This window comes from Carlito syrichta, unplaced genomic scaffold (assembly GCF_000164805.1).
Source record: "Carlito syrichta isolate Samal-C Ts95f unplaced genomic scaffold, Tarsius_syrichta-2.0.1 Scaffold169078, whole genome shotgun sequence".
NCBI classification, from domain to species: domain Eukaryota; kingdom Metazoa; phylum Chordata; class Mammalia; order Primates; family Tarsiidae; genus Carlito; species Carlito syrichta.
In genome coordinates this window covers 479,792-505,119 of record NW_007113174.1, presented here as the reverse complement: position 1 = coordinate 505,119, position 25,328 = coordinate 479,792, and the positions used below count along the sequence as shown (strand labels likewise).

The 25,328-nt window shown below is 36.2% G+C and overlaps 1 protein-coding gene across 15 annotated transcripts in view; it reads right to left on the bottom strand.

The window, feature by feature from the left end:
- The window catches only part of BBS9 (Bardet-Biedl syndrome 9), a 468,999-nt gene that overhangs the window by 179,649 nt on the left and 264,022 nt on the right, over positions 1–25,328 (bottom strand). For all 15 annotated transcript variants that reach the window (XR_002481520.1, XM_021709169.1, XM_021709171.1 and 12 more), the window contains one exon: positions 19,270–19,422. Coding sequence is in view for 14 of the 15 variants with exons in the window: in XM_021709169.1 (XP_021564844.1) it covers positions 19,270–19,422 (153 nt within the window). In the remaining variant the exon portion in view is untranslated. The remainder of the gene's footprint in view (positions 1–19,269; positions 19,423–25,328) is intronic.

Sequence of the window (25,328 nt, the reverse complement as noted above, 5' to 3'; positions counted from 1 at the left end):
CCTCAGCCTTCCAAGTAGCTGGAACTACAGGTGCGTGCTACCACACCTGGCTAATTTTTTGTTTTATTGTAGAGATGAGGACTCACCAAGTTGCCCAGGCGATTCTCGAACCTGTGGGCTCAGGCAATTCACCCACCTCAACCTCCCCATGCGACAGATTACAGGCTGAGCCACCTAGCCTGGCTAATCCCTGAATTTTTATGACCAAATACTGTATTCTAAGAGGTTTTTTTTTTTAACATCCCCAAATATTTTGTCACATCACATTGAACATTCGTAGATTAAATAACACTTTCAAAACTCAAAAACCACCACAAAATATATTCCCTGAGATAAACCTAAAGGAGTTAAATTAAGTAGACATGTAAGTTTATATGAAAAGCAAATCAAAAATCCACTATTTTTGTGCTGTTTCTTGAAATCTGATCAAAATCTAAATTTAAATTTAAGTGTATAGAAAAAAAGAAATAAATGTGGTTTATTTCAAGACAGTTTTGCAAAGTTATTAAACCAGCTAGCTCTTCAAAATGCAAATATTTCATTTATATATCGTGTGCCTAACAATAAAGTTTATGGACAAGCAACAGTGTTGAAACCTTGTCAAGAAATATTTTAAATATTAAAAAACTATGTCAACCCTTGTTCTACTCATGACTAAACTTGATACAATCAAGAAAAATTAGTTTCGGATGTAGGAAACTTCAGGGATTTTAAGTAGTTTGCTAAATAGGAAGCTAAATCCAATTACTTTTCTGAAGATTTGGCATCTTCAGCTGAAAACCAATATTCCAATTAACATTAGACAAATACTCAAACTTATCCACATGTTCCAGGCATCCTTTCTGGCTAAAAGTAGACTGCATTTCTGTATATAATTATTCCCGCATGCATATATAGGGCCTACATTATACTGGAGGTATATAAAGCCAAAAAAAAAAGAAAATTTTACATTCTTCTGTGGTCCACTTCTGCATGTACACACCCCAAATTTAACTTCTATATAATTTTATCTTCTTTCTTAAATCAAAAACATGCCAGCACAAGACTTTTTAAAAATATGTGATTTTTTAAAACTACCTAAATGGTATTAATGTCAAAAGCACTCTCTAAATCACTTCAATCTACCTAAAAACTACAAACAAAGGGGAAAAAAACCTCATTCTCCAATATTATCCTCAGTTTACCTGAAGCTTAAAAGCAATTCTGATATCCTTTGCCAGATTATTCATCTATATTAATCGTTTAATTTCAAGGGAAACTTTCTGAGCAAGAGTAACATCATGCAGAAAAGATTCAGTTTACTACCCATCAGTAGAAGTTCTTCACAAATGGAAGAATAAATCCTCAAGAGTGGAACACTTGGTTAGCATGACATCTATGGTTCTAGGTAGTCAAGCCTGTTTCACCTTGTGTCACCTATATTAAATGTCAAAAATAAAAATTTTTTTTTTTTGAGTCAGAATCTCTGTCGCCCAGGCTGGAGTACAGTGGCATACTCACGGCCACAACAGCCTCGACCAGCTGGGCTCAGGTGATCCTCAGCCTTCCAAGTAGCTGGAACCACAGGCACGTGCCACCATGCCTGGCTAATTTTTCTTGATTTATTGTAGAGATAAGATCTTGCCATGCTGCGTAGGCTGGCCTTGAAACCATGGACTCAGGTAATCCTCTCGCCTCAGCCTCCCAAAGTGCTGGGATTATAGGAATGAGCCACAGTGCCCAGCCAAATGTTAAAATTGATATTAATGCTATGTTATTTAACACACGATGTAATTTTTCTGACTAGAACATTTAGAGCAAGCAATATTATTTATTCAGAACCAGCAAGAATATTGTCATAGCAGTAGTGGTTTATCTCACAATAAGTGTCTAACTTTGGAAATTGTTTTCAGTTTATTTTGTAAGGGTAAAGACCTTGTAGCAAACTAAAAGAATGTATGTATGCATGTAGATGTGTATGAAAATGTGTACAGTCAGTAAAATATCAGCTATCAGGATCTCAATTCTCTGACAATGTCATCCATTCAAAACAATAAAAATCGTGGGAAAATAGTAGAGAGAATAAGGAGATAACATGCCTAAACTTCCAAAATAGATTAATATATAAAGTCTGTATCCTAAAACCAATTCCCATAAAGCACTGACAAGAACTTTAGGCTTCTGCTCAGTACCCACTATTCTTCATTTATATATCAAACAACCAAACTTGATAGCCCTTTTGCTAAACCCATCAAAACCAGTAAATTAGGAATCAGCAGGGTCATTGCAAATCAGAAAAAGAAAAAAGCAGAAAATAATGCCCCCAAATCCATCAGAAAACAAGAAGTCAAATTTTATATTTTTTTAAAGTAGACAAAATAAGTTTAAATTGCATATCTGTCTAGACCATCCACTGGAGGTACAAACAATACTTAAGGGACTTAAATGTTGGAGCACAAACAAGTTTAGTCCTCAGATCCATCTTCTGTGCTATCCCCAAGTACTCTTCAAACAATGAGTCATAATCCCACATCAACGGTATGTGAAATCAATTAAAAGGTCATAAACATGATTTTTTCATGCGATGGAATCGGATATTCTAGTTAAAATGTACTAATTCACTGAAGTATATTCACTAAGGTAGGTAGAGACTACCTCTGAATTTTTATAATCCCGCTCCTCAAAGTACCTAACATAGAGTTAGTACCAAAAGAAACATCAAAATGTCCCATAGCGACATAAGTCATACAGAAATCATCTAGACAATGAGAGCATATCAAGTAAGAAGAGAAGCAGATTAAGGCAGAACATCAACATTTAAAGGGAGGAGAACAAAGAAGAAATGGTCATAGGAGTGGCTGTATCTTAAGGCAGCCAAAAAAGTGGGAGTAGATAATAGTGTCAACCATGGCTGAAAGGCCATGTAATATTATAACAAAAACAAAATTCACTGGATTTGGCAATAAGAAGATCAGGAGTGATCTTGGTTAAGGGGCAGAGAAGGCCCATTAACAGTAATAGATACTGTTAAGGGGCACAGAGGTCACATTAACAGAAGTAGATAATTAAAACAGTAGTAGATAATTAAAGAAAACACAAATAATGGAAAGATCACCCATGTTTATGGATTAGAAGATTTAATATTATTTAAATTTCTATATTACCCAAAGCACACTACAGATTCAATGCAATCCCTATCAAAATATCTATGGCATTTTTATAAATAGGAAAGAAATCCTAAGAAATCATATGGAATCACAAAGTGTCCTAAAGAACCAAAACAATCTTAAGAAAGAAGAATAAAACTGGAGGCCTCACAGTTTCTGATTTTAAAATATGTTACAAAGCTACAGTAATCAATACAGCATGAATGATACTACCATAAAGATAAACATATAGACCAATGGAATAGAATAGAAAAACCCATATACATAGTCAAATGATTCAAAATGGGGAAATGATAGTGTCTTCAACATATGATATTGGGAAAACTGGATATCTACATACCAAAGAAAAAATGGATCTTTATCTTACAATATACACAAAATCAACTCAAAATGAATTGAAGACCTGAAACTATAAAAGTCCCAGAAAGAACAAGTAGGGAAAAAGCATCATAATGTTGGTCTTGGCAATAATTTCCTGGATATGACACTAAAAGTGCAGGCAACAAAAGCAAAAATAGAAAAGTGGAACTACATCAAACTAAAAAGCATCTGTTCAGCAAAATAACCAATAGAGTGAAAAGGTAACACAGGAGAAAATTTGTGCAAAATATGTATCTGCTAAAAGGTGAATATCCAAAGTATACAAGGGATTCCTACAACTCAATTTAAAAAACAACAACACCACAATTTAAAAATGGGCAAAGGACTTGAATTAACATTTCTCCAAAGAAGAGATACAAATAGCAAGATACTCAATATCACTAATCTAAGGGAAATGCAAATCAAAACCACAATGAGAGATCATCTCACACTTGTCAGGAAGGCCATTATCCTAATAATAATAATAATAATAATAACAGACAATAACAAGTGTTGGCAAGGAGGTGGAGAAATTAGATCCTTGTGCATTGTTGATGGAAACATAAAATAGTATAGTCACTATGGAAAGCAGTATGGAGAATTCTCAAAAAATTGAATATAACTCTAGCATATGATCCAGTAATTCTTTTGGTTATTTCTTCAGTAAAATTGAAAATGGGAAGTTAAGGAGTTATTTGCTCTCCCATGGTCATTGCAGCATTATCCACAACAGCCAAGAGGTGGAAACAATCTAAATGTACATTGACAGATGAATGTAATGTCCTTATACAAACAAGGAGTTAATTATTTCAGCTTTAAAAAAAGAAGGAAATTCTGTCATATGCTAACACATGGAAGAACTTTGAGGACATTAGGCTAAGTAAAAGAAGTCAACCACAGAGGGACAAATACCAGTAATTCCACTTACATAAGTTATCCAAGGTAGTCAAATTCATAAAGGCAGAAAGTAGCATGGTGGTTGCTTAGGTCCTGGAAATAGTGGTAATGGAGAGTTGCTGTGCAATGGTTATAGAGTTTCGGTCATGTAAGGTGAAAAAGTTCTAGAGATCTGTTATACAGCAATGAACATGTAGTCAACAATACTGTACTGTATACTTAAAACTTGTTAATACAGTAGAGATATCATGTTATGAAGTTCCTTTACATTTTTAAAAAACGTAGATGGATAAATGAAATGAGAGGGGGAAAGCAGAGAAAATGAAAGTACAGTAGGTAGTTCTTATGAGACAAATGTATGAAAAGGAGAAAAATAAAGAATAGGTTACATCAAGAAGAGAAACAGAGAAAAGTTGCAGGAGGCAGGTCTATGCTGAAATAAACCTCATCAAGTTTTCCATGTTTTTAGGCTGTAAAGAAGGAAAAGAGAGAGGAAGAGATCAAAAAATATAAGAGCCAGAGCAACTGATTAATAAATCAGTATTCCAGAAGCTAGTAGAAGGTCAAAGGGATCAGAGGAATGGCTAATCCTACAGAGGAATAAGGAACCTCACTCTTTGAGATAAGGAAGGCAGCACGAGAGCTTGGGATGGATGTAGACACATTTCTAGAAAGGTTGGTGAGACAATGAAGAAGACATACCTGAGGGTCTCAATCTTTCTGACAAAATAGAATATAAGGTTGTCTCCTAGGTGTGAGAGAAAGGGGATTAAGAGGTGATTGCTGATTGACTGAGAGAAATCGAAGTGAAGTTAGGACTTTAGGCAAATTAGTCTGAAGGCATGAATTTCAAGTGGCAGCAGGAAAAGAGGCAGTGTTCTGATGATGCCAAGCTTCCTAAAGGAAGGAACTCATGGGTATAGGAAAGAAAACACTTGAGATGATCAGTACCGGATTTCATGCCCTAAAGACAGCAAGGAACATAAAAATAAATTGGAGAATGATCCATCATTTCTTTAACATACATCTTTTTCTGCAAGTCTATTTGGCAAATAGTCATCGAGTACTTCTTCCAGTTATGTCACTGTTCTGTGCACTAAAAGGCAAGCAAAGAAGCAGTCCCAGCAGTCCAAGCTTATAGCTCACCAAGAGAAAAGAGGCAAGTACCAAGAAACTGCAACGTAAGGCCAAATAATGTGAGTACATTTCACAACAGAGCTTTAATCATAGTGCTCCTAAGGTCTAAAGGAAGAAAAGATCACAGATAGGGATAAAGGGTGAAATACAAAAGGTTTCAAAGAGAAGAGGGACTTATAGGAAGTTTCCAAAAAGGAAGATGGCAGAAAGAAAACAGAAGTTCATGTAGTAAAAATAACATAAATAAAGGCATGGAGGTAGAAATGCACGTAGTAAGTTTGATCCAAAAAGAGCAGTCTAATATGTACATGAAAAAATGTCCAACATCACTTGGAAAATGCTAGGAAAGTACAAATTAAATCCACAATGAGCTACCACTACATAACTATAGAATGGCTATAATAATAATTTTTTTAAAAACAGACAATAATGAGTGATAGTGAAGATCTGAGGGAACTGGAAACTTCATACACTGCTATAAGAAAATAAAATGGGGCAACCACTGAAGAAAACAGTGACAAATGAACCTCAAAAACATTATGTTAGGAAAAAGAAACCAGATCCAAAAGACTTACATTGTATGATTTCATTTATGTGAAATCTCAAGAAAAGGTTAGTTTATGGAGACAGAAAGTAGATTAGTAGTTTTCTTGAGGTCAGGAAGGGAATGAGAATTAAGTGTAAATGGGTACAAGGGAGATTGTTGGGGAATGGTAATGAACCAAAATTGGATGGTGGTGATAGTTGTAAAACTCTACAAATGTATTAAAAATCCTTAAATGGTGCATTTACAATGGGTGGATTTTGGTGTGCAAAATATATATCAATAAAGCTTTTTTAAAAATAGGACAGGTTACCTTGCCTCTGGCATGTAGTTTCTGCAGAAATAGAAGCTAAGATTAAAGAAGTTGGGTACAACTCTTCAGAGATCTTTGAATGTCAGATTGAGAAGTCTCAATCTGATAGACAGCAGTGATACTCTGAAGGTCTTGGAATTGGGTAAGACAAAACAGACAAAAACTACAGATAATGGCATTCATAAAATGAACCTTATCTAATGTGTCAGACAAGTAGTTGATACATTTGACCTGTGGGCTGCCTTAAGATCATGGCCTCAATTTAGCAAGGGCAGATCCTCTTACATACCTTTACCTTGAGTCACAAAGGCGGGATAAAAGATGTATAAAACATCTCCAAGAATATGGCTTCTGATTCCCATTCTAAATGGAGAATCAATCAAACAAGAATATTAAGTGACGGACAGAAGCCAGTTCTAGATGGGGTGGGAGGGACAAAAGTGGGGAGATCAATATGAGAGGGGTTAAATTTCTCTGAAATCTAATATTCTGCTATAAGAAATTTGGAAATTCCATAAAAAGAAAGATAAAAACAAGAATACAGCTGTCTTATCAGGGAGCATGGTGAAGTTGGATGGTTGCTGATCTTACTGTAGCACAACATTCTATTAATGATTCTCAGGTAGTGTTTAAATCTACTTAAGGTCCAACGTTCAAAGTATATTTCTTTTCATTACTCTGTGCTATTTTTCCTACTACTACACTGCTTTTGGATATTCAGCTGGCCTCACAAAAATATCTTTTTAAAAAATACATCACCTCAATTTATCCTTGGTGACATTTGATACTTTCAAACAACACTCAGCACTATTAGCTCTCTGTATATGAATATATAAACACCTATCAGGGATGGATAATATAACTGCTTAGCTACTCACAGATATTCTTATAAAGACAACACACCTTTTTCTTTTGTTGAGAAACAATACAAAATAATCTCTCTAGGAAAGTGGCTCTGTTTTCCTTTATTTAAAGAGAAGAAAAAATGAGGGCAAGGGAAGGAAGGTTTGTGAGAGTTATAGGAGTTGTAATAAACATCAATTCACAATTCAAACCATTCAGAATTCCATTTACAAAAAACTAATACAAAAGGAATAATTGTGCTAGATTGGATTAAACAGGAAGATAGATAACATAAATGAAAGAAATCTTCATACAATTACAGATAATTGGAGGCCACTTATATATTTTCCTCTCATCACTGACACAAAAAGATAAGATTTTCATTTCCTTATAATGGGCCCATTAATAGTTTTATTGTAATATTAGAAACATCTTGATTCTGAGTATATTTCAAAGGACTAATTTTTTTAAAAGATCAAACAACAAATAGAATGAAATTTTAGCAGAAGAGGGTACTCCCTGATTATTTCTGGCTTACAATGCTCCATTTCAAACAGGTGATCGAATTTCTGATTTTGATAAACTTACCAAGATAAAATTCTAATATTAAATTTACAATATAGGCAGTTGTTCAAGCTAATACTAGCAAACAGAAAACTCAAATACTGATTGAAGAACATGCAGATAAAGAAGCATGCATTCAATTTATGAAAAGAACACATGCCCAGGGAAATAAAGCACACCAGATGGTTAATAAAAGTAGAATGTTTTTATATGTTAATAGGTCTGTTCTCCCCTTGATGTATATACAACTCCCATTAATGCCATTACATTACAAACCTAAATCCAGGGAAGCATCACTCCAATGTTATAGAAATACTTTGGGCTTACATATCTTGTCTGAAACTAATTCAGCTGCACAAAGCCCTGTAACTTAGATCATTATCATTAGTCTACCTAACAAACTTGACTGGTCAAAAACCACACCCCAGATTAGGCACTGGATAACCACAAAGGCCCCACTGGTTTCTGAAATTCTGAACTGATGAAAAGATCCCAAGATTCAAGATTTCAAGTCCCTTGCCATAACCATTATGCAGGTATAATAAATATTTATTGAGACTCTTACTAGAAGATAAAGACCATGCTGGATGCTACTCAGGTTCTAACTGGTCCAAAGATCAAAGTGAAGAAAGTGAAGCTCAGAGAAATGAAGCAACATGCCCAAAGTCAAACAGCCGGAAACAGCAGGGACTAGGACTTAAGTTTGTTGACAAAGAATTTGATGACTTAAAAAAAAAACTGAACGCATGGTTCACATGAGTAAATATTCCTGGTGGTTCCCCAATCACCTAAGAGTGCTTCCCAACTACTCTCTATTCACATCCAGTGATTGAAAACCACTGGGTCAGTGATAGTCATGGTATTCATGAACTAGAATTTAAAAGGACTAAAGGCAAGACAAATATCAAGAAAAGAGACTACAAGAAACAATATAATATTATGAGTTGGCAATTCTCTGTGCCTAGAACTGCACTACCCAATATGGTACCTACTAACCACACATGGCTATTCAGCACTTGAAGTATGCTGTGAGAGTAAAATAAACCAGATTTTGAAGCCTTACTATGAAATATAAAATATCTCATTAATAATTTTTATTTGATGATAAATGATATTTTGAATATACAGTGTTAAATAAAATACACTGTTAAAATTACTTTTACTTGTTTCATTTAACTCTTTTAATGCGGCTTCTAGAAAATGAAAAATTACATATGTGGCTCACATTTGTAGCGTGAACAATTTCTGTCGGACAGAGTTGACTAGACACTACAGTCACACACAGATAATGAATGTATCAGGTATGCACCTGTAACTAACGCATTTCATAGATTACATCCTAGGTTGTACTCTGATCTGAATGAAGGAAAATTCACACAATTTTGAAAAAGCTTTGTATACTACTTACTCTTTTTTGGATGAGGAACTAGTGAGGGTCAGACAGAGCAAGAGAACACCCATCTTTACTCATATATTCATTTGAATACACCATTCAGTTATCTAATTGCTCTCTTTTGAGTGAACAGAAATAAACTAACTCATATAAAGAATGATAATCCAAAGCTCTAAACATTCTGAGACCAGATAAATGAGTTTATAGAGTATATACAGGAGAGAGAAGATAGAGAACAGATAAATGAGTTTATAGAGTATATACAGGAGAGAGAAAATAGCTCCCTCAGAAAACATTAAGGAAGGCCAGAAGTTTGTGACTACATTACATTTTTCAAAAAGTTATTATTTGTGGTATTACATGTGGGAAAATGCACATACAATTTATCATCTTAACTGTTTTCAAGTGTACAGTTCAGTAATATTAGGTTCACTCAGATTATGATGAAAACATTATTGACTGGGCACGGTGGCTCATGCCTGTAACCACAGCACTTTAGGAGGCCAAGGTGAGAGGACTACATGAGACCAGGGATTCAAGACTAGCCTGGGCAACTTGGTGAGACCTCGTCTTTACAACAAATCCAAAAATCAGCTGGGCATAATGGCACATACCTGTAGTTCCAGCTATTTGGAAGGCTGAGACGGAAGAATTACCTGAGCCCAGCAGGTCCAGGCTGTGGTGACCATAAGCATGTCACTGCACATCAGCCTGGGCGACAGAGAGAGACTCCAACTCAAAAAAACAAAAATTAACTCTAAACGGATCAGAGACCTAAATGTAAAATCTCTAAGGTTCATTAGAACCTTAGAAAATGCAGGACACACCCTTATGGAAATTGGAAATGGCATCCAATTCCTGGACAAAACCCAAAATGCACAGGTCATACGAGATAAGATAGACAATTTGGGACCTCATTAAACTGACAAGCTTCTGCAAAGCCAAACAAACCATCAAGAGAGCAGGAAGAGAGCCCACAGACTGGGAAAAAGTGTTTGCCAACTCCATGTCTGACAAAGGCCTAACATCTTAGATCTACAAGAATCTCAAATGTGCTGAAAAGAAGAAAACAAACAACCTCATTAACAAAGTGGGCAAAAGATATGAACAGACACTTCACAAAAGAAGACATACGAGCAGCCAACAGACACATGAAGAAATGTTCAATCTCACTAATCATCAGGAGATGCAAATTAAAACTACACTGAGATACCACCTAACTCCAGTCAGAATGGCCATTATCAATAACTCAAAAAAGAACAGATGCTAGAGAGGGTGTGGTAAAAAGGGAACACTTATACACTGTTGGTGGGAGTGTAGACTAGTGCAATCTCTGTGGAAAGCAATGTAGCGATTCCTAGAAGCTCTAAATATCGACCTCCTATATGACCCCGCAATCTCCCTACTGGGAATACACCCTGAAGAACTCAAATCACTCTATAAAAAAGATACCTGCACACGTATGTTTATCGCAGCATTGTTCACAATAGCAAGAACTTGGAACCAACCATACTGTGCACCAAAAGAGGACTGGATTAAAAAAATGTGGTACATATATATGATGGAATACTACACAGCCATAAAAAAGAACAAAATCATGAATTTCGCAGCAACCTGATGGAACTAGAGTCTATAATACTGAGTGATCATTCACAGCAACAAAGATCTGAGTATCACATGTTCTCACTCATAAGTGGACCTTGAACATCTATCGTAATGCTATAAGAAAAGAATCGACAGTGGTGAGAATCTATGGGTGGCCAGGGAGGGCAAGGGTGGTGGGATTAATGGTAGTCAATATCTGTCTGGGGATGGGGGGGACACCCCTTATCAACAAGGGTGCCTGAACAATGCATATTTGTATACTTAATCCTTAACTGTACCCCACAATTTTAAAATAAAAAATATGGTTAAAAAAGAAAAAAAAATTTTTATGCTCATCAAATTATAATTTTTTAAAAATTATCTAAGAATTTAGTCATCGAAAATGAACATATACCATTTTCAATTTTTTTATTCTTTCTAAATCTTTCATATTTACCAATCATAGATTCATCTATTTCATTATTTGTAACTTACTACACACAATTTCATAATCTACTTTTTTCAATTATGTGAAATGCTTTATATCATTCCAGTTTATTTATTTTTTTTATTTATTTATTTATTTTGAGTTGGAGTCTTACTCTGTTGCCCAGACTGGAGTGTACTGGCATGCTCACAGCTGCCTCAGTCTTGACTTGCTGGGCTCAGGCGATCCTTCTGCCTCAACCCTACAAGTAGCTGGAACTACCGGTGCGCGCCACCACACCCAGCTAATTTTTTGATTTATTGTAGAGACATGGTTTCACCAAATTGCCCAGATTGGTCTTGAGGCAGTTTGTCTCAGGCAATCCTCTTGCCTCAGACTCCCAAAGTGCTGAGATTATAGGCCCAGCCATTCCAGTTTTTTAGATGATGAAGTGAAATAATAATCTGAAATGATATATCAAATAGTAGTACTATAATAAACCTAATTGTTTTCCAACTAGAAAGCTGTTTATAATTTCTTGCAAAGGTAATTAAAATTGTAAATGACTACCTTGATGAATGTATTTTTTTCTTTGTAAACTATTGTCTTAGCTAAGTATCCAAGAGTATAATTATGGGGTAAAAACATACACATTCCATTTTTTAACTGCCATTCCACTCTTTTTACAACTCATCAACCCTATTCATCCACAATGAGATTGCAGATTTCTGTGTTCTCCTTTTTCATTTTTATTCTATCACGTTCCAAGAAAAAACCTTCATTTTAGCTCTTAAGTGGTTATATGAAAAACAAGCTCTGCAAAAACACCACATTCCTCTAGCTCCTTCTCAGTCATTGTTTTTTACTTGCCAATGGCAATGAGCAAAATGAGCTTCTGAATGGTTTCATCACATATTCCTTTGTATTATCTGCCACATCGTGTTCATTTAAAAAGGCATGGCCCAAAAAGCTCTCAGACTTCTTTGTGACTCAAAATGATTTATATATCAATACCATACAAACAAACAAAATAGAAAGAAATTTTAAGTACTGAAAAAGTAATAAATAGCAAACTCCAAACCACAGAATCTCTTTAAAATTATGCCTAATACAGCCTCTGTTTTGTAGAAGAGAAAACTCAGCCAGTTGCCTTTCTAGAACATTAATGACCATCAGTCATTACACATATGTCATCTGACACAACTTTTAGATCAGCAAACATTTTTCCTCTGCTTCAACAGAGAACTAGTCTTCAAATGGGGAGGGAAGGAACATCAGCAAATATAAAAGCATCAAAACATAAGCCAAACCATAGAGTAAGTCTAATTTCCCCAATGTCAATCTACTCAACCAATCAGTCTTGCTTTGACTAAGAAATGTATGTGAAAATTTATATGACAGAGAACTTGTTTTCCAAAGCTCTTCTGCCAACAAGCATCAGGATTTGATGCAAAGAAACTGAACTTCAGTGTAAGTTAACAAATCATCAGTCACTTCTTCCTCTGATATTCAAGTTTCAGATATAATATCAGACTTTGGGGAATACTCCAAAAAGTTTTGTTACCTTTCTGATAGGTATGTATATAATGATTACTAGACGATCATGATTGTGTACATATATGCAGCATGAATATGTACAAATAGCTTATATGAGCCTCATTTTTCCTTAACCTGGCCATAATTTTGCTAAAGAAAACCTAGGACATCTATGTTCCAATTGCCAATGATTAAAGTAAAAATGACACATAATATACTCAAGCATGGACTTTGGAATACATTGCTTAATATCTGTGTAACAATGAGTAAATTTCTTACCCTTACTTGGAATCTCAGGTTCATCATCCACAAACAATAATGTCCCCTCACAAGATGATTATAAAATATTAAATGAAGTAATAAATAAAATTACTTCAGGATGCTTGGTAGACACCACTAGTAGAGTGTGACATGGTAGTAGATGCTATGTAGGCAAGACATGCTAGCAAAAGCAAGATGAGAATGTCGGTTTAAGGGTTTGTGGAAATATGAGGACTTCTTTACAAGACACAAGAAATGACCTGCAGTTGAAAACAGGAAGGAAGTGGATGGCTGACCTTTTTATACACTGAAACTCAAAACAATACTGCATCTTTAAACCAGTTACCCACATGTTAGAAATCAAAAAAGAGGCTGCCACCCACAAAAGGCCAAGAGATGACTGCAGAATAATGTTCCTAAATGAGATAATCCTTCATGGACGGCTGCTTTATTGCCAGTTAACCAAGATGCTAGTCCCAGAAAAAAGCCCTTGGGCAATCCAGAGGAACCATCCCTGATGTCCACTGTATTCCCTTTTCTTCAACTTTGGAGAAGCTTACAGGTGATTTGGGGGTAGGGGCAATAAAGCTGTTCTGTAGTGAACCTGCTCTGTATTTGAACTCCCAATTGTCTTGTTCTACTTAACAGAAGTTAGTCTGACAGGGCCAAGACTCAACTACATTACTGGAGGTACCTAGAACAAAATAAAGATATAGGGCCTTTTATTTTTAAAGTCTTAATAACTTTAAGATGGCTACTACAGAGCATGAAATCAAGCACAGTACTCTGTGTGACTACGCAGGTCACATGCCTTTGAAGCCAGCCCTGGACAAGGCTAACATGAGGACCTACAAGGAAACAACTATAGATTCCACCCTACAACAACTGACCATAACTGATCTCTAGCCACCATGTGAACAAGCTCAGGCCAAACTGTAGGTTCATGAAAGACAAGTGGCCCAATTATCCCAGCTAACTTCAAGCCATGTGCCAAATATGTAAGTACCTCCTAGCCCTCCAGTCCTAAGCAGAGACACATTGATAGAGCCTAGCCAAGGTTGGCCAAGCATGGCCCAGATCAGCAGAACACCCAACTGATCCAGAGACTCGTGAACAATAAATAAGAAATTGTTGTTGTTTAAAACCACTAAGGTTTGGGATGGTTTGCTATACAGTAAAATTGTTAAATGATACAGGTAGTATTGTAGCTCAGTTGGAGAAGAATGGATTGTGCAATAAGCAGGAGCTGAGACAGCTAGCTCATCATTTTTGTCAGGGAGATTAATTTCCCACTAAATTGCATAATAAATTCCAGATGGATTTTAAAAGTATATTTAAAGAATGATAGCATAAAACTGTTAGAATAAATTATAAATTGATATTCATGTATTCTTGGCATAGGGAAGGAATCCCTAGGCAGAGAAACCTAGAGGAAAAAAGATGGATAGATTTTACTGTGCAAATATTTTTTAAACTTTACATGTCCAAAATACATTATAAATAAAAAAATAGGCAATGACAAATTGGTAAAACTTTTTTTATATATGAGAGAGATTAAATACCTAAATGTGTACAAAATACTTTATGCATCAAAACATGATAAGCGATCACCACTCTTAATAAACACAAAATAATAAGAAAAAGATTAACAACTTGAAAAAAATGTTGAGCAAAGAGCATGCATATGTAAATCAAAAAAATAAATAAAAATGGCTAAGTAACACGTGAAAAATGTTCAGCCTCACTGGTAAGAAAGAAATAAAACCATCAAATTATTGCCTCAGTTAAAAATTGTAAAGATGAAAATAAGCAATAATACCTAGAAAAGCAGACATTTTCATATACTGCTAGCACAAGCCGTAATACAATATTCCTGTAAGGAAGCCCGTGCATGTATGTTAGTGTATGTTCATGCATGTGTAGTTTACATGATTCATAGAAAACACCTTGTTGAAAAATTATAGATCCTTTCATGTAAGAAAAAAGGACTCCAATTAGGCACTAGATCTAATTTTAAGTTGGTACATTAGAATCAAAATAGACTTTAAAAATCTGCTAACAAAAAAAATGAATAAATAAAAATAAAAATCTAGTAACAGTCACGCAATGGAGTTTTGTCACAGAGTATAAGGACAGGCACTAGTATGGCTATTATTTCAAAGTCTTGGCAACTCCACCAAGCAAATTATGCTCCCTACCCAGACAAAGTATAAAGATAAGAAAGACACAAAACATAAGGCATGTGATAATGAAGTATATGATATGCCTGTTTGATGAGAGTAGAATTGACTAAATGGGATTTTTCTCAGTGTCAGATTCAACATTAAAACTATTATTACAATTCATCTCATAATAAATGGTGGATTGTCCATACTACAGTTTCTTCATATTATATACTAGTATGTAACCATTACAATTAGAGAAGTACATCTATGCATTAATAGGAAAAGAGCTCCATTACATACTGTTAGACAAAAAAGGAAAAAAGTAAATTAATACATATAGTATGATACTTTTTATGCAGTTTTTTTATAGCCTGACAAAACAATATTTCATTTCTAGATGCCAAGAAGAGCTGGGTGTGGTGGCTCACACCTGTAATCCAGCACTTTGGGAGGCAGAGGTGAGAAGACTGCCTAAGTCCAGAGGTTCCAGACCAGTCTGGGCAACTTGGCAAGACCTTGTCTGCACAATAAATAAAAAAATTAGCCAGGTGTAGTGGCACACACCTGTAGTCCCAGCTACTTGGAAGACTGAGGCAGAAGGATCACCTGAGCCCAGCAGGTTGAAGTTACGATAGCCATGAGCATGCCACTGTACTCCAGTTTCAGTAAGAGAGTGAGACTCCAACTCAAATAAATAAATAAATACAAAGAAGTAGTCTAGGAAGACAAAAACAGATAAGAACAATTACATTTCTGAGTAGATGACAATGGACCAAGATGGAGAATTTAGCATTATATATAATGTTGTTATTTTCTTTGGGAAATTATATTCATATGCCAACTAAAAAGAATCAAAATAGACTTTATTATGCTCAAGAAATTTACTCAACAATCAACACCTCAATATAAATTAACATGAATAGACATAATAAAATTTAATGTAAGATAAAACTAAGTCAAGCTCCTTATAGTATTCACATTTTTCCTTCAAAACTTTGTTCATTTTTATGTTGATCTAAAAAGAGGGACATTAAAACAACCATTCAGGTGAAAACTCAGGGTTTTGATCATCTTGTATGTAATATTACAGAGCATGGAATACTCCAACCCTGAGTCTAAGTACACACAAAACAAAAAACAAAAAATATACTCCTGTGCTTTAAACATATAAAAGACAGAGGAAGACTCGATACATAGAAAATTTATAAAGCATTAAATCAAGTATCCTCTTCAAATCCTTTTAAATGTCTATCCACTATTGTGTCTACAAAAAGATGCAGCATCATTAAACACAAGGTTGAGAGTATCTTCAGCCTCAAGTACAGCAAGAACGTATGGCAGTAAGCCTAAGAATGTGATAGACAAGTGATCAAACAACGAAAGGGAAGGAAGAGGAAAAGAAGAAAGGAAATTAAAAATATACATATATACTAAAGAGAGAAAAGAGGTCTGAAACACACAGGACATTAGTGTCTACAGATGGAGTCATATAATTACTCTAGCACAAAAGAAATTGGCAGTCTGTATTTGCAGAACAATTTACAAAGCATTTTCACATACATTATGGAATATAATCTTTTTTTTTTTTCTTTGAGTTGGAGTCTCACTCGGTCGCCCAGACTGGAGTGCAGCGGCAGCTCCCGGCCACCGCAGCCTCAACCTGCTGGGCTCCGGCGATCCTTCCACCTCAGCCTTCCGAGTAGCCAGAATTACAGGCATGCGCTACCACGCCCGGCTGATTTTTTAATTTATTGTAGAGATGAGGTAACAACATAGTTATCAATTCATTTTAGGGGAAATAAATGGAAGTTCTAAGAGGATAGGAGAACTGCCAAACGTCACACAGCTAAGTGACAGCACGGAGGTCATTGAATTCTAAGCCCAATGTTCAGGGGTCCTCAAACTTTTAAAACAGAGGCCAGTTCACTGTCCCTCAGATCGTAGGAGGGGCAGACTATAGTTTAAAAAACCATTTGCATTAGCACTGAGCGCTATTTGCGTTATCACTGTGATGCAACCCCCAAGCAACTTAACCAACTTCAAAAAAAAAAAAGGCTCTCCTAACTTAAAAAAAAAAAAAAAAAAAAAAGGCTCTCTAACTTCAGGGAAAAAAAGGCCCCCCTTAACCGCAAAAAAAAAAGCCCTACTAACTGCAAAATTAAAAAAAAAAAAAAAATAGACCTCCTAACTTCAAAAAAAAAAAAATCCTAACTTGTTCTTACCTCAGTCCTCAGGCAGCAGCAGGCTCCGCACAGGCAAGCTCGTGACTCGTCCGATCACACCCGAGACTGAGAGGAGTCGAGAGACAGAGAGAAGGAGGGAGTCGGAGAGGGCGACGCACATTCCACACATGCGCACTGCGGGCCCGGACGAGTCGGCTGCTAGGCAGGACAGGCAGCGGCGGCAAAAACACCCGGGGGGCCGGATAAATGTCCTCGGCGGCCGCATGTGGCCCGCGGCGGTAGTTTGAGGACCCCTGCCAATGTTCCTTCCAACATCATGCTGCTACTACAGACTGTTCCTAAACTTACTACTAATTTTCAAATAACCATGAAAATCTCAAGAAGCAAGTGTATTATCAATATAAACATAAGCCGGGCTCGGTGGCTCAGCCTGTAATCCCGCGACTTTGGGAGGCTGAGGTGAGTGGATTGCCTGAGCCCTAGGGTTCGAGACCCGCTTGGGCAGGCGAGACCTCATCTCTACAATAAATCAAAAAATCAGCCGGGCGTGGTAGCGCATGCCTGTAATTCTGGCTACTCGGAAGGCTGAGGCGGAAGGATCGCCGGCGCCCAGCAGGTCGAGGCTGCGGTGGCTGGGAGCGGCCACTGCACTCCAGTCTGGGCGACGGAGTGAGACACCAACACAAAATAAAATAAAATAAATACAGTAAGCTAGTTTTCCTTCCCCTAAGAAAACTAATTCTGAAAACAAAATTCAATCTGTCCTTTCATAATCAATAGAATGGAGTAGGGGAAGAGAGAAGGAAGAGAACGTGGTAATAAAGGGCAGCATGAAGGAGCGTCTTGTGGTGAAGGAGCTGTTCAGCATCCGCAATGTGGTGGTGGATGTATGCATGAATCTACACAAATGATAAAACTGTATGGAACTTAATATACACCCAACAAAAATTATACACACACACACATACATAAATAGAACAAGACCTGTGTGGATTTTGTCAATATCAATATCCTGCCTGCGATATGATGTCACAGCTTTGCAAAATGTTACCATTTGGAGGAAAGAGGGGAAAGGCTACATGGGATCTCTCTGTATTATTTTTTACAACTGCATAAGAATATACAATTACCTCAATAAAAAATTTAATTCAACAAATCAACAGAATGTTCACACCACCAACACTGTATGTAAAGACACAATGTAGTCATTAAAAAATCTTCATATAGTCACTCAAAGACTTCATTACAGTGGAACTGGTAGAGGCCCTACTCATAAAATTAAAATTTTTTAAATTATTTTTTTCAAGACAGAGGTGATAATTTTGAATACTTTTTGAAGACATAATGACTTAAGAGCAAGAGCCAGATCACCCTAGTCAAGCAAATGATAAACCATGAGTGGAACGAGAGTCAGGAAGAGGAAGACAAAAACTCTTTTGAACTAAAATTTTTTCAACTAGGCTACTTAAAAATACCATCTCAAAATATCAACTGACATAATATTAGAAGTGTAAGACAGTTGCTTGGAAAGACAATTAGAGAGGTATGGTAATAATTATGTAATGTACCAAGAACTGTCCAATTATACTAATTAAACTAGCGACTACCTATCTAAGCACATCTTGTGTGCCTGGCATTGTGCTACTTGCTTTATATAAATGAATGAAAATCCTCACAACAACCTTGGGAGGTAATGTGTGGAAACTAATGGATCTCATATAATTTACACAAGGTCAGAAGGTGGCAGAGTTTGACTTTGAATCTAGGTTTATCTGACTCAAGTTTTAGTTTTGTATGCTGTTCATTGTTCCAAAATACACAGGAAAAAAAGGTCTTACCTTAATATTCTGGTACATGACCCTAAAGAAAGGGAAAAATTATATCCAGTAATAGAAAACTGTCACTGATATACTGACCTGCTTGTAAGTTCCATCTAACAAAGTGTCCAGGTGTTGGAGAGGGGCAGGTGTTTTATCTTTGAACCTTGTTAACAACCGACGTTGAATGGCCCGAAATTGTACAGCTCTTTCAGATAAGAGTTCTTCTAATTTTTCACCATGTATCCTCAGCTACAATGAAAAATTTCTTAAATTCAGATTAAATGGACACAAAAATGTTTAAAGTAAGGAGTAAGAAGAATATGGACAATGGCAATAAAAGCTTGAAAAAGAGTAATGAAGAAATTGAAACATAGTATAGAGTTAAGGGAATTAAAACAATGTAGCATTGGATATATGAATAAATACAAAGATAACATAGTGAAATAGATCAAATGAAAATTTAAGAAAGGTGGCCCAGTATCACTGGAGAAAAACAGATTTTTTAATTATAATTTTGCAATAATTGATTACATGGGAAAAAATTTCCCCATTATTTATAGCAAAATAAAGTACAGAGAAATAAAAGGTATAGACACAATAAAAACACACAAAAAATAAAAATTTTAAAGATAATCTTGGCATAGAAAAGTACTTCATTACTATGAGTCAAAGCCAAAAGACACACACAAAAAAAACTTGATAAATTACCAATTATAAAACAAAAACAGTTAATTCTACATAATTTTAAAAATATTACTAGCAAAATGATAAGACAAACAGCAAACTACAAAAAAAAACAGTACACCACAGAAACAAAGTGTTGTGTCCATAATATCTAGAAAGCATCTGCTAATCTACATGAATGTGACTACGACCTAGTAGAAATCAGTAAGAAAAAGAGTAATAATTCAATAGAAAAATGAGTAAAGTTTTACAAAAAAGTCAAATAAATAGCCCTTAAGCATAAACCTCTGACCTAAAAATCCTACTTCTAGGAATTTATCCTAGAGATGTGCTTGCAAAAAGTAATGTACTTATATACAAAATTGTTTGTTCTGTTGTTACTATAGTAAGATACTATTAATAATCAAAATGCCCATCAACAGAGGAATTGATTAAATAATGACTACACTGCAATACTACTAGTTACTGATATGCAATGCTGTCCAAAGAAATTAAAGGGAAAAAAGCAAAAAAACACAGAACAGTATGTGTGATATGATACCATTCATTCTTTTAAAAAAGAAAAAATAAATAAACCAGTATATTAACATAGTTTTGACTGAATAGAGTATTTCTAGAAAGATATACAAGAAACTGCATACCAAGCATTGCCACCAAAGAGATTGAGCACCTGGGGAATGAGACACAGAAATGACCCTTTTCACTATAACCCATCTCATAACTTTTAAATGAAAATTATTTTACAACACGAAAGTTTATCAAAGTCATAGGGTAAAAGGAACACTCCATGATACCAGGTCACATGAATCACATGAACTGCTAATTCAATCTTATAATAATAAACTAGTAAGCAATAGTTCTGGAATAAATTTCAGATTCAAAATATTCAGAAGTCAAGCATATTTTAGTTTATATTTCTGGTACCAAACCAAATTCCTTATCTTTTCAGTACATTATTATCCAGATACATGAAAAAAATTATATATGAAATAAAAGTAACTTGAAATATTATTAACTTCTTTTAATCTAAATTTTAGAAGCATCAAACAGTTAACTAAATCAAAGAATATGCTCCTGAGGGGGGAAAAAATCTTTCCTTACCAAAAATTAAGTGATAAAAATATACATTTTTTAATCAATATTTTTTATTATGATATTGTGGGGTACAATTAAGGGTTAGGTATACAAATATGCTTCGTTCAGGCACCCTTATTGATAAGGTGTCTCCCCATCCCCAGACAGATATTTACTACCATTAATCCCATCTCCCTTCCCCTTGCCCCCCATAGTTTCCCACGACTGTCAGACATATGCTTATACGATTACATTGGATGTTCAAGCTCCACTATATGAGTGAGAACATGTGATACTCAGATCTTTGTTTCTGTGAGAGATCACTCAGTATTATAGACTATAGTTCCATCCAGGTTGCCGCGAAATTCATGATTTTGTTCTTTATTATGGCTGCGTAGTATTCCAACATGTATATGTACCACTTTTTTTTTTTTTGAGTTAGAGTCTCACTCTATCACCCAGACTAGAGTGCAGTGGCCACTCCCAGCCACCGCAGCCTCGACCTGCTGGGCTCCAGCGATCTCCAGTCCTCTTTTGATGGACAGCATGGTTACTTCCAGGCTCTTGCTATTGTGAACAATGCTGCGATAAACATACGTGTGCAGGTATCTTTTTTATAGAGTGATTTGAGTTCTTCATGGTATATTCCCAGTAGAGGGATTGCAGGGTCATATGGTAGGTCACAATTTAGAGCTTTTAGGAATCACCATACTGTTTTCCACAGAGGTTGTACTAGTTTGCACTCCCACCAACAGTGTATAAGTGTTCCCTTTTTGCCACACCCTCTTCAGCAACTGTTATTTTTTGAGTTACTGATAATTACCATTCTGACTGGAGTTAGGTGGTATCTCAGTGTAGTTTTGATTTGCATCTCCCTGATGATTAGTGAGGTTGAATATTTTTCATGTGTCTGTTGGCTCCTCGGATGTCTTCCTTTGAGAAGTGTCTCTTCATATCTTTTGCCCATTTTATAATGGGGTTGTTTGTTTTTTTCTTTTCAGGACGTTTGAGTACCTTGTAGATCCGAGATGTTAAGCCTTTGTCAGACCTGGAGTTGGCAAATACTTTTCCCAGTCTGTAGGCTGTCTCCCTGCTCTCTTGATGGTTTCTTTGGCTTTGCAGAAGCTTGTCAGTTTAATAAGGTCCCACTTCTCTATCTTATCTCTTATGGCCTGTGTGTTTCGGGTTTTGTTCAGGAATTGGATGCCAGTTCCAAGTTCCATGAGGGTATGTCCTTCATTTTCTAAGGTTCTTATAGTTTGAGGTTTTACATTTAGGTCTCTGATCCATTTAGAGATAATTTTTGTGTATGGGGATAGATAGGGGTCTTGTTTCAATCTTCTGCATGTGGTCAGCCAGTTTTCCCAGCACCATTTACTGAATTGTTCTCCTCTCCCCAGTGGTAGGTGGTGGAGGCTTTGTCAAAGATGAGTTGGTTGAGAAATTGAGGTTTTGCTTCTGGAATCTCAATTCTATTCCATTGATCTATATGCCTGTTCCTTTAACAATACCAAGCTGTTTTGATTATTGTAGCTTTATAGTAAAGTTTGAAGTCTGATAATGTGATACCACCTGCTTTGTTTTTTTTGCTGAGGATTGTTCTAGCTATTCTTGGACGTTTGTGTTTCCATATGAATTCCTGTGTTGTTTTTTCTAGGTCTGAGAAGAATGTTGCTGGTAATTTGATGGGTATTGCATTAAATCTGTAGATTGCCTTAGGTAAGATGGACATCTTCACAATGTTGATTTTTCCAATGCATGAGCATGGGATATTTTTCCACTTGTTTATGTCATCTTTGATTTCTTTGAGCAGTGTTTTATAGCTTTCATTGTAAAGGTCTTTCACATTTCTGGTTAGGAAGATGCCAAGGTATTTCTTTTTTGTGTGTGGCTATTGTGAATGGAATTGTGCTTTTTATTTGGGTTTCTGTTTGTTTATTATTGGTGTAAAGAAATCTGATGGTTGCCAGGATCAGTGGCTCAGCCTGTAATCCTGTGCCTTTGGGAGGCTGAGGTGAGTGGATTGCCTGAGCCCGCGGGTTCAAGACCCGCCTGGGCAGTGAGACCTCATCTCTACAATAAATCAAAAAATCAGCCAGGCATGGTAGCGCATGCCTGTAGTTCCGGCTATTCGGAAGCCTTAGGCAGAAGGATCCTGTCGGAGCCCAGCAGGTTGAGGCTGCAGTGGCCAGAACCGGCCACTGCACTCCAGTTCAGGTGACAGAGTGAGACTCCAAATCAAAAAAAAAAAAAAAAAAAGAAATGCAATTGTCTTTTGCACATTTGTTTTATATCCTGAGACTTTGCCGAAGTCCTTTATCAGTGTAAGGAGGTTTTTGACAGATTCTCTTGGGTTTTCAAGGTACACGATCATGTCATCTGCAAAGAGAGATAGCTTGACTTCCTCTTTTCCTATTTGAATATCCCTGATTGCCTTCTCTTCTCTGATTGCCCTAGCCAGGACTTCCAATACTATATTGGACAGGAGGGGTGAGAGTGGGCATTCTTGTCTTCTTCCAATTTTCAGGGGAAATGGTTCCAGTTTTTGTCCATTTAGGAGTGTGCTGGCTGTGGGTTTCTTGTAGTTGGCTTTTACTATTTTGAGGTATGTTCCCCGTATGCCTAGCTGTTTGAGGGCTTTTATCAAGAAGGGGTGTTGGATTTTATCAAAAGCTTTTTCTGCATCTAATGATATAACCTTGTGGTTTTTGTTTTGACATCTGTTGATGTATTTAATTACATTTATGGTTTTACGAATGTTGAACCAGCCTTGCTTCCCGGGGATGAAGCGTACTTGGTCATGATGGATGATCTTTGAGATGTGTTGCTGAATCCGGTTCACTAGGCTCTTGTTGAGAATTTTAGCATCTATGTTCTTCAAAGATATTGGCCTGTAGTTCTCTTTCTTTGTTGGGTCTTTACCTGGCTCGGGTATCAATGTGATGTTAGCTTCATAAAATGATTTGGGGAGAGTTCCATCTTTCTCAATTGCCTGGAATACCTTCAGTAAGATTGGTATAAGTTCCTCCTTAAATGTCTTGTAGAATTCTGCTGGAAAGCCATCTGGTCCAGGGCTTTTTTTTTGTAGGTAGTTTTCTTATTATGTAGTCAATTTCCTTGATTGTTATTGGTCTATTTAGGGTCTCAATTTCTTCTTGTTTCAACCTAGGCAGGTTGTGTGATGACAGAAAGTCCATTTCCTTCAGGTTTTCAAGTTTGTTTCCATACAAGTGTACATAGTAGTCTCTAATGTTCTTTTGTATTTCTTCAGGATCAGATGTGACTTCATCTTTTGTGTTTCTGATTGTGTTTATTTGGGTTTTTTCTCTCTTTTTCTTGCTCAGTCTAGTTAAAGGACCATCAATCTTGTTTATCCTTTTGAAGAACCAGCTTTTTGTTTCATTGATTTTTTTGTATTATCTTTTTGTCTTCTATGTCCTGGATTTGGGCTTTTATTTTGGTGATCTGGATTTTTCTGCTGAAATTAGGGTTTTGGTGGTCTTGCTTTTCCAGCTTTTTTAGGTGGCTTCTTAGGCTGTTAATCTGTGATCCTTCCATTTTATTCATGTGCGTTTGTAGGGATATAAACTCCCCTCTTACTACAGCTTTCATGGCATCCCAGAGATTTTGGTAAGATGTTTCTTTATTTTCATTTGTTTCCAGGTATCTTTTAATCTCTATTTTGATTTCATCATTGTCCCAGGAGTTGTTTAGCATCATGCTGTTTAGTGTCCATGTCTTTGTGGGTTTTGGGGGGAACTTGTTGGTGTTAATGATTATTTTTATTCCACTGTGGTCTGAGCAGGTGCATGGCAAAATTTCAGTCCTTTTAAATTTGCTTATGCTTGCTTTATGGCCAAGTATGTGGTCGATCTTAGAGTACGTTCCATGCGGTGATGAGTAAAATGTGTATTCTGTTGTCTTTAGATGGAGGGTTCTGTAGGTATCAATTAAGTCCATTTGATCAAGAGTCACATTGAGGTTTCCAACCTCGTTGCTGATTTTTTGTCCTGATGATCTGTCTAGGGTTGTGAGTGGGGTATTAAAGTCCCCAGCTATGATGGTATTGGAGTCAATGTCTTTTTTTAGTTTACCTAGGAGCTGCTTTATGAAAGTTGGTGCTCCTATGTTTGGTGCATATATGTTTAGGATGGATATTTCTTGTTGAATTGAGCCTTGGATTGAGCCTTTTATCATTATGCGGTGGCCTTCTGTATCTTTTTTAATTTTTGATAGCTTAAAGGGTTATTTATCTGAGATTAAGATCGCAACTCCTCCTTTCTTTTGTGCTCATTTGCCTGAAAATTTGTTTCCCATCCTCTTACTTTGAGTCTGTCAGTGTCCTTTCTAGTGAGGTGAGTCTCTTGAAGGCTATAGATTGTTGCCTGGTGATATTT